This window comes from Clarias gariepinus, chromosome 6, assembly GCF_024256425.1.
Source record: "Clarias gariepinus isolate MV-2021 ecotype Netherlands chromosome 6, CGAR_prim_01v2, whole genome shotgun sequence".
Lineage (NCBI taxonomy): Eukaryota > Metazoa > Chordata > Actinopteri > Siluriformes > Clariidae > Clarias > Clarias gariepinus.
In genome coordinates this window covers 40,392,501-40,404,883 of record NC_071105.1, presented here as the reverse complement: position 1 = coordinate 40,404,883, position 12,383 = coordinate 40,392,501, and the positions used below count along the sequence as shown (strand labels likewise).

General features: G+C 42.7%; 2 protein-coding genes across 2 annotated transcripts in view; both read left to right on the top strand.

Annotated features, from left to right (window-relative positions):
• Positions 1–1,892: 1,892 nt before the first annotated feature.
• sumo2a (small ubiquitin like modifier 2a) lies at positions 1,893–5,722 on the top strand. Its single transcript, XM_053497611.1, has 4 exons — positions 1,893–1,967; positions 2,708–2,839; positions 4,462–4,533; positions 4,776–5,722. The coding sequence occupies exons 1-4, from the start codon at positions 1,947–1,949 to the stop codon at positions 4,836–4,838; spliced, it is 288 nt and encodes a 95-aa protein (XP_053353586.1). The 5' UTR covers positions 1,893–1,946; the 3' UTR covers positions 4,839–5,722.
• Positions 5,723–7,751: 2,029 nt separating this feature from the next.
• jpt1a (Jupiter microtubule associated homolog 1a) overlaps positions 7,752–12,383 on the top strand; it is a 10,289-nt gene continuing 5,657 nt past the window's right edge. The window contains exons 1-2 of the mRNA XM_053498942.1: positions 7,752–8,033; positions 10,810–10,952. Coding sequence (XP_053354917.1) covers positions 7,978–8,033; positions 10,810–10,952 — 199 coding nt within the window. The 5' untranslated portion in view covers positions 7,752–7,977. The remainder of the gene's footprint in view (positions 8,034–10,809; positions 10,953–12,383) is intronic.

Genomic DNA, 12,383 nt, shown 5'->3' with positions numbered 1-12,383 from the left:
GACTGGACTTTGGAGTGATGGAGAAAGGTCATGTGACCTGATGAGTCCAGACTGAGTCCCTATTCCAGAGTGATGGGCGTGTCAGGGTGAGAAGGGAAGGACATGAAGCGATGCTCCCATCATGCATAGTGTCCACTGTACAAGCCTCTGGAGACAGTGTTATGATCTGGGGTTGATCAGTTACTCAGGTTTAGACTCAGTAACGTTATGGGGCAATAAAGTGAAGTCAGCTGACCACCTGAATGTACTGAACCACCAGAGGATCACATCTATGGAGGGTTTTATATTCCAGGACTCTGGACACCACAGTAAGTGTGTAATCGAAGCTAAAATCATAGAGACTGAAAAGCAGCAGTGCTTTAAAAAACATAAAAAACTGAAACGTGCTGCTTGTAAGTATTCACCCCCATCAGGCTGGTCCGAACTCCTGTGTTGCACCAGAAAGACAATGGGCACATGCGTTTAAAGGGAAAATAATAATACCATTATGACATAATATATAGCTATTTATATATAAAACTAAGGAAGTTGTTAGGCCACTTTTCACCGTAAGCTTAAGGCCTCGCCACGGCTGAACTGTTTGGGATGTCAAAAAGACCTTTAGAATTTTGCATCCACAATGTCTTGGGATCATACTGGCCTGGTTTGGTGCTGACTGCTCAAATTCATTGGGTGCTTTTTGCAAACAACCTAAGGTAACTGACTTCCTATTCAGTAGATCGAAAATGCATAGCAAAAGTTGTTTAGCTCCAAAAGGTCTAAATGTGTACACGGTTTGATATGTATACATGCATAGATGTGCCACACCCAGGGCCCAGCCGCTCAGGGGTCCTAATGACGGTCGATTCCAACCTCTGTCATGATTTTCATGACTTTTTGAGCATGTTAAGCCCCCAAAAAGCCCTAAAAAAAAAAAGCACCGCACATAGCCCTTGTTTTGTCTTGGCACATCTTGACTGAGCAGTTGTTTCCTTCTAGCCACGCCCCCTGCCCTTTGCTCCGCCTCCACTCCACTCCCCCACACTGTGCCCTGTTACTGCTTCAGAGTAACTGTTGGCCTCACTGTGGCTTCTCTCATCGTCTCTGTCTGGTTTTTATGCTGCGTTTGGAGGAAGTGCTTGTAATAGTAGTGTGTGTATGATGTAATGCTTCTTCTTTCTCACCACTGATCCTATTGATCTCACCAAGCTTAGTGTATGACCTCTTAGATATCATTTTACATCCCGTTCCTTGTCTTCAATGTTCTAAGACTGCTGCATATTCTCCATTTTCCATTCTTACCTTTAGACTAATCATCTTTGACAGAAATATATTCAGCGATAAAATCTCTGGTTATGATTTATGATGTCGGATTTGCTGCAGGATGTTGCATGACAGGGTTTAAACTGTACTGTTAATGTACCATTTTCTATATAATGTCAAATCTCTTAATTTTTCTTTATGATCTTTGTGTAAAGACTGCAATTTGTTTAAAAAACATTTATTTTTATTATAGTATTTTGATAAGATCAGTTCATTGAATGATTCTTAATAATTAATGAGTTAAAAATAATAAAAAATGTTAAATAATTGTTTTATAAATATAAAAAAGGCATTACATTTTAAGTATGATTTTATGCATGTTTGTATGTAAACCAACAACTATACAAACCAACATAATCATTACTATTAGATCTCAGTCCGACGCTACCCGGAAATTGACCTCATTTCCTGCGACGGTCCGCGCTAGGTTTTGGGATATTATTTATCCTCTACCCGTTTTCCACAAAGTCCCGCCTTTTCTGCCTTTCAATTGGTCAATCGCACGCTTTATTTAGAGAATACCCCCACGAAGCCAATCAAAACGCAAGACTCAGCCAATCACGGTGCAGAGACGGAGCGCTTCATTAGAATATAGGCGGGAAAAGAAGCGAGTCGTGAGAAAGAGGAGCAGAGACACAACAGCAATGGCGGACGAGAAGCCCAAGGTGAGGAGAAAAAAAGGAAAATAAGTAAATAAACCGCGACATCGAGTGTGTGAATTTATTACTGAACATTATTACATATTTACGCATTTACCACACATTCATGTTTTAAACACATTCCAGACAACAATACAAAGAAAAATAAGCATTTTCCAGTTTGCTAAGTGGCTAATAAGCTAACGGGCCGGTTAGCATCCACGCTAGGTTGTGCAGGTTTATAAAGCAGCTTTATTTAAATTTTATTTTAGTTATAACTTTTTAAAACACGTCAAGAGGAAATTCTTAGGGGTTCTATTAATTTAGATTTTTAATATTTTAGTTCTGATGTATCTACAAAAGCAGATTTATATAATTTTATAAGCTAATGCTAATACACTGTAATAAACTAGCATGTCATTTATAGACTTTATAACTGAGTGAAGTTAGAGTTTAGGATTCTGCGCATGTCTGTGTTTTAAAAAGTGATTTTTAACCTTTATTTTGTTTTTTTTTTCTTCATTTATTTCACACATTATTAATTGACATACATATCATATAATATACATATATTACACACAGTCAGTGTTAGTGTGTGTGTGTGTGTAACAGTATGTTTATTGTTCAGCCACAGAGTGATCAGATCATTTAAAATAAACTCTTAAAAAGTTTTATTCTTTATATCTCATTGACTCTGAGTCGTTGACATCCCTCTTCCCCCTGTGTGTGTGTGTGTGTGTGTGTGTGGCCCGCACCCCTGTGTGCAGGAAGGTGTGAAGACCGAGAATAACGAACACATCAACCTGAAGGTGGCGGGACAGGACGGCTCGGTGGTGCAGTTCAAAATCAAGAGGCACACGCCGCTCAGCAAACTGATGAAGGCCTACTGCGAACGACAGGTGGAAAACACACACACACTCGCACACACAGTCTCTGTTACATACGCAAATAAGAGGAAAAACAGTAAATAATATACACACATACACACACACACACACTAGGGATGGGAATCCCCACCCGATGCAGTAATATCACACATACCTCGGTGCCAATTCAGTTACTATTGCTATTCTGTAAGAATCACTATTTTATATTACATTTTCTCCTATTTATAATGTAAAAGGCAAAAAAGTTATTAAATATAGTGCGTTCCTTATAACTTTAGTTTTCTCGCATAAAACCAAGTGCAGCTTTTAAACAGTACAAACTAACTTTATATACAAGCGTTTACCCATTAAATTAAACACAAGCTTCATTGTTACTGAGCAGCGCGTACTTCTTTCAGACCCCAGAATTATTATTTCTAAACAAACTAATTCACTCCTACCACACAGGATGAAAATCAGTGTGAATAGTTGAGAGAGTGCCACCTGTAGGACCATAAAGAGACTGTGATGTATTACCGCCTCAAAACTCGACAGTGAGCGCAAGACCAATACACTCAGAGTTTGGAGAAAAAGGCAGATCAGAGGCTAACATGCACGATTTTCAATAACGTAAAGCCGCTCTGAAGCTCCAGCGTTCGGTACATAATGGTTTATATCTGAGTCCGATTAGTTCATCACCGGTCCCGTCCGATCACACTGAAAACCAGATGATTCTGATCACTGACCAACTGACCGGTTCATATCTATTATAAACATAATAGTTTAAAAAATCTATTTTGAAGTCAGTGTGGTGTTTATGTGAATCAGCACGCAAAAGAATCATAACTGAAGGGTTATCATGACTAAAGGTCCCCCCCCCCCTACTGTATGCAGAGATAAATTGTGTATATATCAAGAAAGTCTAGGGATGTAGTCTATAGTTTTATATTTATAATGTGGAAAATGGAAACAAAAAGTACTGAGTAATGCAGGTGTGACGGGTAATAAGGTTTAAGTGATTTAGCAGTGCAGTGTATGAGATGATCTCTTAATTCTCCTATACACCCAGTGGCAGGTGAAAGTGGGCGGGGCCTATCCCAGCATGTATAACAAGTGTAAGGCTAAAATTATGCAACCACAATGAAGGAGCTTGTGATAATGATATTGCATCATCCTACATAAAGTATTATTACTTAAATGACTAATTAAACAGCGAGGTATGTCGTCCAAACGGCTGTGATGTAATCTGTCTGACTTTAATTGTGGATCAGTTTTAATTTATAAGTCATTTCCTGTCAAGCCGGTCTGGGTTGTGTGTTAATGACACTGTTGTTTTTGCAAGATGACCCATTTCCCTAAAATACAATTAACCTTGCAGATGAAGGTGCTGTCGTTTCAGGTCTTTTTACATACCTGAGCTCGTGCATAGCTGTGATTGAACAATTAGTGTAAATGCTGTGCTTCTCACACCACCCAAGTATGGTACTATTATCTTGAAAAGTAAAAACACTTAAAGAAGCGATGAAGGGGAATGCAGGGTCCAGCAAGTATTGTGGGCGGATCTTTCTAACAATTTCTGCTTGATCAGCATGCCTGTTTGTCTTATGATGTCACTCCTATTCATGTAAAACTTTTATTTATTTATTTTTTTGCAGGGACTCACGATGAGGCAGATCCGCTTCCGGTTTGACGGACAGCCCATTAATGAGACGGACACACCCGCTCAGGTACGGACAGGAGCACTCGCTCGCCACGTTCCACATCGTTACATGTAGCTGTAAACTGGTTTTAAACACTACGCTGTGGTTGTGTAATCACCTGCAGCATGTTGCTGTGGCGTGAGCAGTAAAGCAGCCGGCTTTGGGCCGGGCCTTAGTGAGGGTAATTAGAGCCCTGAGTAGTAATGCTGTAGCATTAGAGACAGGGCCGAGTTTACTGACCTGCTCCTGTGTGTGTTTGGGCTTCACAGTTGGAAATGGAGGATGAGGACACAATTGATGTGTTCCAGCAGCAGACGGGAGGCGTGATGTAAAGCAACAACGACTTCCATCCCTCCATCGATCCTCCATCGTTCCCTCCAACCAATCCCTCGAACATGTTTAAGTTTGAACCATCGTGGAAGAAACATGGACTGAATTACGGCTGCTCAGATCCTCACGGACAGTGTTTAATTTCTCTCTCGCGCTCTCTCACACACTCGCCTCGCTCTAACTCTTCCTTTTCTTCTCTCTCTCTCTCTCTCTCTCTCTCTCTCTCTCTCACTTCTGTAATATGAAACAGTTTTCATCCTCAATTCTGACCCATGTGGACCTGTGACCAAGAAAACCCCTAAGACCATATTGATCAGGGTGTTGTGTGTTTTTATTTTTATTTTTTTCATTTATTATTGTTTTTTTTCTCCTTATGAATGACCATCACAGCTGAAGTTTAGTTTTATTCACTTTACAGCTTTTATATCTTTTATAAATGTAGTAGTTCTCTTTTTTGTACCTCTCGGTTTTATTCAGTCACATTTACAATGTGCAGTGTTCAGAAAGTCGATTAGTTTTTTTTTGTTATTCTTTGTTTGTGTGTCCGAATAAAACAGTTGTATAAAAGTAATAAGCATGGCCTGAGGTTTGAGTCTTGGACACCAAGGTGTGTGTGTGTAAATCACAAAATGCAGCATAAAAATGTGTTTTAATAGTTACATAGATTCAACATAAAAAAAAAAAAAGTAAAATTTTAGTCACATGACTAAATGTTACCATGGTAATGATGTAAACTTCTCCTACACCAGCGCATTTCTACACACTTTGTATTGCAGGTGCTCATAACAGTGCGCTGTAAAGGTTGTACGAGATGTAGCCCGAGTAGTGCTCTTCAGTAAACCACTAAATGTATGGTTCTCTGCTAAATTAAACACTACCTAGTGTCCACTTGCCTTTTTTTTTTTATTATCCCAATTTAGGATGATTATATGTGTAATAGGGACCTAACTGGAGGTATAGTGCACCATGTAGCATGTAGAAGTGGTGTGTTAATATGAACAGACATACTTGATATTATGTAGGCCACAAAAGGTACAGAATTTATTATAGGACCCTAACCACACACTGCAGCACCTTATATATGGGGATGAAGGGCTTGTACTGTAAAATTATTGCTTGCAAAAGATTATTTCCCCTAAGAAGTGTGTCAAGATAGTAGGTAGGGATCTAGTGGATATACAGTATTGTATGTGAGGTGTAGAAATGAGAGCTGACTTAAATGCACACAATGGTGCACTAATAGTGTACTTAAAAGGGGTTCAATCACTTTCAATGCCAAATGTAACACTACCTAGTGTGTACTTGCTTGTGTTATTCCCTTATGTATGGGGCAGTAAGAGCATGTAGAAGGGTAGATTTGATCTAAAACAGTGTATGAAGGTAGGATGTTTGGGCTGTGTTGAATATACGGTACAGTGGGCTAGATAAAGTTTTTGTAGGGAATAAAAAAGATCCAGACTTAGTGATAGTAGTGCACTAGACAGGTCGAGAATACAGACTAGTGCACTAGACAGGTCGAGAATACAGACTAGTGCACTAGACAGGTCGAGAATACAGACTAGTGCGCTAGACAGGTCGAGAATACAGACTAGTGCGCTAGACAGGTCGAGAACACAGACTAGTGCGCTAGACAGACTAAGAACACAGACTAGTGCACTAGACAGGTTAAGAACACAGACTAGTGCACTAGACAGACTGAGAACACAGACTAGTGCACTAGACAGGTTAAGAACACAGACTAGTGCACTAGACAGGTTGTAGAAGACAGACTAGTGCACTAGGCAGGTTGTAGGAGACAGACTAGTGCACTACATTTACATTTAGTCATTTGGCAGACGCTCTTATCCAGAGCGACTTACATTTTTATCTCATTACACATCTGAGCAGTTGAGGGTTAAGGGCCGCGCTCAAGGGCCTAACAGTGGCAACTTGGCGGTTGTGGGGTTTGAACCTAGGATCTTCCGAACCGTAGTCCAATGCCTTAACCACTAAGCTACCCCTGACCACTAGGCAGGTTGTAGGAGACAGACTAGTGCACTAGACAGGTTGTAGGAGACAGACTAGTGCACTAGGCAGGTTGTGGGAGACAGACTAGTGCACTAGGCAGGTTGTGGGAGACAGACTAGTGCACTAGGCAGGTTGTGGGAGACAGACTAGTGCACTAGGCAGGTAGTGGGAGACAGACTAGTGCACTAGACAGGTTGTGGGAGACAGACTAGTGCACTAGACAGGTTGTAGGAGACAGACTAGTGCACTAGACAGGTTGTGGGAGACAGACTAGTGCACTAGACAGGTTGTGGGAGACAGACTAGTGCACTAGACAGGTTGTGGGAGACAGACTAGTGCACTAGGCAGGTTGTGGGAGACAGACTAGTGCACTAGGCAGGTTGTGGGAGACAGACTAGTGCACTAGGCAGGTTGTGGGAGACAGACTAGTGCACTAGACAGGTTGTAGGAGACAGACTAGTGCACTAGACAGGTTGTAGAAGACAGACTAGTGCACTAGACAGGTTGTAGGAGACAGACTAGTGCACTAAGCAGGTTGTAGGAGACAGACTAGTGCACTAGGCAGGTTGTAGGAGACAGACTAGTGCACTAGACAGGTTGTAGGAGACAGACTAGTGCACTAGACAGGTTGTAGGAGACATGATGTAAGGTGGTGATGTTGGTATTATAAGGATGCTGAATGTTGATGAGTGTGTATCTGTCAGTGTGTGTGTGTGTGTGTGTAACTCGCGCTGATCAGCGCAGCACTTTGATCAGGTTTAAACCTCAGACTAACGGCTTCCTTCTTCCTTCTTCCTCCTGCGCTCGTGACGCGAGCCCGAGCGCGGTCTCGGCCAATCAGAGCGAGGATGAGAGCCGCGTCGACCAATCAGCGCGGGTGCAGCGGGCCTGGGGGCGTGTCCTGAGCGGGAATGGAGAGGCTCGCAGCGCAGACCCCGCGGTGCGGCTCATTGTGAGATCTGATGTCGGGCTTTAATCGATAAAAATGCGAGTGTGAGGCTTCAGTGCGGGTCTGAGCTGAGCTGGAGAGCGGTGTGTAACCTGTTAGAGTGCCGTTGTGTGTTTAAAGTCGTGCAGGAGGGGTTTATTAGTATAAAAAAGAAAAGAAAGAGAAGAGAGGAGAAGAGAAGGAAAATGACGACCACCACCACGTTTCAGGGGATGGACCCCGAGGCCAAGAGCAGCTCCAGGTAACACGGCCGAGCATCAGGGGACTCGAGTTCATCATCATCATCATCCACATCATCATTCACATCATAATAAATGCATGGGTTACTGAGCTGATGGTGTGTGTTAGGATGTGTAATGGTGTGTGTGTGTGTGTGTGTCAGCTGATTGCAGGTGCCCCTGGTAAAGGCATTAGCCCCCTGAGAGCTGCAGTGATTGTTCCTCTATTGTTCCTCCTTTATTCTCAAACCCAGCTCGAATCTCAGCCTGTTCTCGGCCGTCTGGGTCGCTGCTGGGGCCGCTCCAGATCCTCCATTGTTCCCCGAGACGCTGCTGCATTGCATTGCTTTCACTCCCCTCTCCATCTATCATCATCAGCTCCCTCTTCCTCCTTTATAACCTTCATGCACACGTCTCCTGGCTTTAAATTCACAGCGCTTTCTGTCCATCTGTCCGTCTTTCTGTCTCGCTGAACTCTGTCATGACAAACAGCGCATTTGTACAGGATGTGGTTTGTGTGTGTGTGTGTATGAGTGTGTGTGTCCTGACTGGGTGGGGTTCCGCCTTTGTCTACATGATGGTGTTCTTCTGCAAACCTGAATTTGGCTCGAATGCATGTGCAGTGTGCTACAGTGTTTGCTGAAAGGTGTGTGTGTGTATGTGTGTGTGTGTGTTTTACAGGTTTACAATGGTTTATTCACTGACTGGTGATCAGACATCCAGCCTGGATCTGCATCAACCCTTACACACACACACACACACACGTGTGCATACACACACACACACATGCGCTATTCAGGTTTTTTTTTTCTTTTCCACACAGGATCGTTTTTTCACGCGGTGATGTCAGTCTTACTGACTGAGTCCCACCTGAGTCGAGGCATCATTTATATAATATGATGTTTAATAAAAAGCTCAGACTGAGCAGGTCTGATGATCTCCATCCTGTGTGATCTGACGAGCTGATGGAGGCCGAGTTACATCCTGTGGAGATGATCCAGGAAGTGCGCGCTCTTTTCTCCAAAACCGCAAGTTTAGACGTGAGAATGATGAAATAAAATACATCCGAATGTCAGAGAAGCTTCCAGATGTTTCCAGAGTTTTCTATCAGATCAGTCACGTGACCTGCTAACAAGCCGCTGTGGCCACGCCCCCTACAACAAGTGCTGGTTCATACAGTATGAAGTAAAGCTCAGTACATTTAACACGTTAGAATAAAATGTGTGTGTTGTAGTATGTGAGTTTTCAGTATGACACAGAGTGAGACACGCCCACAAAATTAGGTGATTTTATTTTAATTTACTCTGATTAAATCAATTAGAATGACCAGAAAAATAATCCCATCCAAATATGACTAATGTCTGATCTTTATCTCTCGCTCAGTATCCAGGTGCGTGCTTGTGAGTGTGTATCGCCACACACAAGGTCATTAAAAAGGAATCCGTCCCGGGGCCAGGCCACGCCCTTCACCTGCATTTTTTTAAACTTTCTTTTGTAGCGATTTATTCTGATGTTTTACTTTGATACTCCGCTCTTTTTGTGTTGTGTGTTTTGTTTCAATTCAAATTTTCTGAAGATCATCCCAAACACACACACACACACACACACACACACACACCCACCCAAATGCAGTAGGGTTTATTATACCATAAACAGTCTTGTCGTCATGGAAAGAGCTGAATAATTCAACCCTGAAGGTTTATACAGGGCGGGGCCATGTCATAATATGATGAAAGTCAAATAAATGTATTTACACTGGCAGGGTTTGTGATTGATTAGGCGTAGTCATGTCTAAATGGTTTTTAAAGAACTGGCACGTGGATGTGAAATGAAGTGAAATCAGTTTGTATATTTAAAAAAAAAAAAAAAAGTATCACTGCAATAAAACCCAACCGCGCGGATGTGTTCGGTCCAGGAGCCGCGCGCTGAGTCTGATCCGGCAGTGAGTCAGGAGAATCGGACAGCAGCTGAGCTCCTGAGTGATGGAATGATCTCGAACGCAGTCGGGCAGCAACTTCAAAAAATATATCCGGGTTTAATGTCTTTTAAAACTTCAGAATGTCTTCTAAAGAAGAAGGAAGAGTGTTGGTGTGAAAGTGACAGGACATGGGGCTGATGTGGCTAGCACGGCTGCATTAGGCCACACCCACCTCAGACAAACCAGAAGCAGCACCAGTGTGTGTGTGTGTGTGTGTGTGTGTCAGCTCTGTGATCATTTTCATGGCTTAGATTTCTCTTAATGGGTTTTAATGCTGATTAATGTTTAATTGCTGCAGAAACTTAGGCTCCATACAGTGTGTGTGTGTGTGTGTGTGTGTGTGTGGAGCCCATGGGCTCATTAGTTCCGGTCGGTGTGACGTTCTGGCGTGGCGTCTGAGTGGGAATATGTTCCTGTGCTCTCATTAACTCCTGAGACTCTTCACATCAGACTAAAGTTCAAAAGCATTTTGCATCATCACCAGATCTTTGTGGTTCTGCACAATCAACAAAAGTTCCAAATCCTCTAGAACCAGAGTGTATATTCCTAGTAGAACCCATAATTTAAGAGTAAAGTATCGCTCTTGGGAATCGTCTTAACACCCAGGTTAGATATTCTAATAAAGGGTTCTTCATGGGTTCTGTAAGTTGTATAATTCAGGATGAAGAACGCTCTCCTCAGAACCCATTTTCAAATCAAATCTAAGCATTTTGTTTAGGGTTCTATTGGATTCTGGTGTGGGGTTCCCCCAGACGAACAACCCAATCAGTGTGTAGCTCTTCATGACATCAGTTCTGTGTGTGTGTGTGTGTGTGTTCCAGGGTTCTCCGTCCACCAGGTGGAGGCTCCAACATCTCCTTTGGCAATGAGGAGGAGAAACCCGCCGCTCGCAAAAACAAAATGGCTTCCAGTATTTTCGCAGAACCTGAGGATCCACACGCTCATCGGAGGAACAACCCGCCAGGTGAGTCCAGGAGAACGGGTGTGTGCAGGAATGTCAGGGTTCTCTGAGAGTTCCTTGAGGGTTCTCTTTAGGGCTAAATGATTAATCAAATGAAAATCACAATTTGAAACGATTAAATATGCGAATCACAAACACTGTGAACTGTGACGCACTCTGCCCGGGAAGAAAAGGCACTGTGTGGATTTAAATTAAAAGTGAAGACTTAAAGATTCTTTGATCGTCTGATTCCTGCAGTGATGTAATGTGTATCACTCCTATAACCCTGTCTGATGCAGTGAGGAGCTTCTCATTTCTTACACACACGTGTCCTGAAGACACACATTTCAGAAGAGTCACATTATTGTCCTGCTTCAAGCAAAGACAACATCTAGGGAGACAATTCTAGGGCTAGGATTCAGTTAAGAACTGTCTGGGACGTTATTATGATGGAACATCAACTGAACATCAACATCACAGAGGAAACACATCCTGAATGAGTGTAATGGAGAACGCTTAGACACTTGGTGAAGCTGCTTGGTGCAAAACGTCTGGTAGGAACCACAGAGTCCTGACCTTTAACCCCAGTGACTGTGTGGGACGTCCTGTAGAAGACTTTACCGAGCGGATGGACTCTCACTCCATCATCAGTACAAGATCTCAGCCAAACATTAATGCACCTCTTGGTATAAATCTGGTCATTTTTTATTTGTATATCGTTATCACAAAGCCGAGAAATAAATCTTATAGGATGTTGTTAAGACTAAGGCAGGGAGGGTGAGGGACGTAATCAAAGCTAAAGTCAGTTAGCATACAACTTATTATTATTTGGCCAGGGTGTGTGTGTATGTGTGTGTGTGTGTGTGTGTGCGCACTTCATTGACTGTCATGTTAATAGTTTTTCACGTAGATCCCCTCGTCCTCATTGTGAGACGGCCACGCTCAGTAATCAGTAATCAGTCGGCCGCAGACGTCCAGCAACAACAAACAGATAAAGGAGATAAACACAAGAATGACTTCATTAGGCAGAAACACGGCTGAGCCCAAAGTGGCGCTGGTCAGTCCGGTCCTAAAGTCCACATCATGAGGAGACACCACAGACACCACGTTATCAGCATGTGAGAAAGCAGCCAAGGCAGCTGTGTGCCAAAATCTAAAAATGGAGCTCTAACCCCAATACACTCACATATACACACACACACATATATACACACACACATATATACATACACATTTACACACTCACATATACACACACACACATTTACACATACACATATATACATTTACATTATGTAATTTGGCAGACACCCTTATCCAGAGTGAGTTACATCTTTATCTGAGTAGTGGAGTGTTAAGGGCCGCGCTCAAGGGCCCGACAGGGACAACATGGTGGTTGTGGGGTTTAAACCCGGGATCTTCTGAACCGTAGTCCAATGCCTTAACCACTGAGCT

Bases quoted from the DNA above. Each gene is read 5' to 3' on its own strand.
- sumo2a (XM_053497611.1), top strand. From the start codon at position 1,947: ATGGCGGACGAGAAGCCCAAG. The intron at 1,968-2,707 runs GTGAGGAGAAAA...CCCTGTGTGCAG, and splicing joins TGGCGGACGAGAAGCCCAAG to GAAGGTGTGAAGACCGAGAA. The intron at 2,840-4,461 runs GTGGAAAACACA...ATTTTTTTGCAG, and splicing joins AGGCCTACTGCGAACGACAG to GGACTCACGATGAGGCAGAT.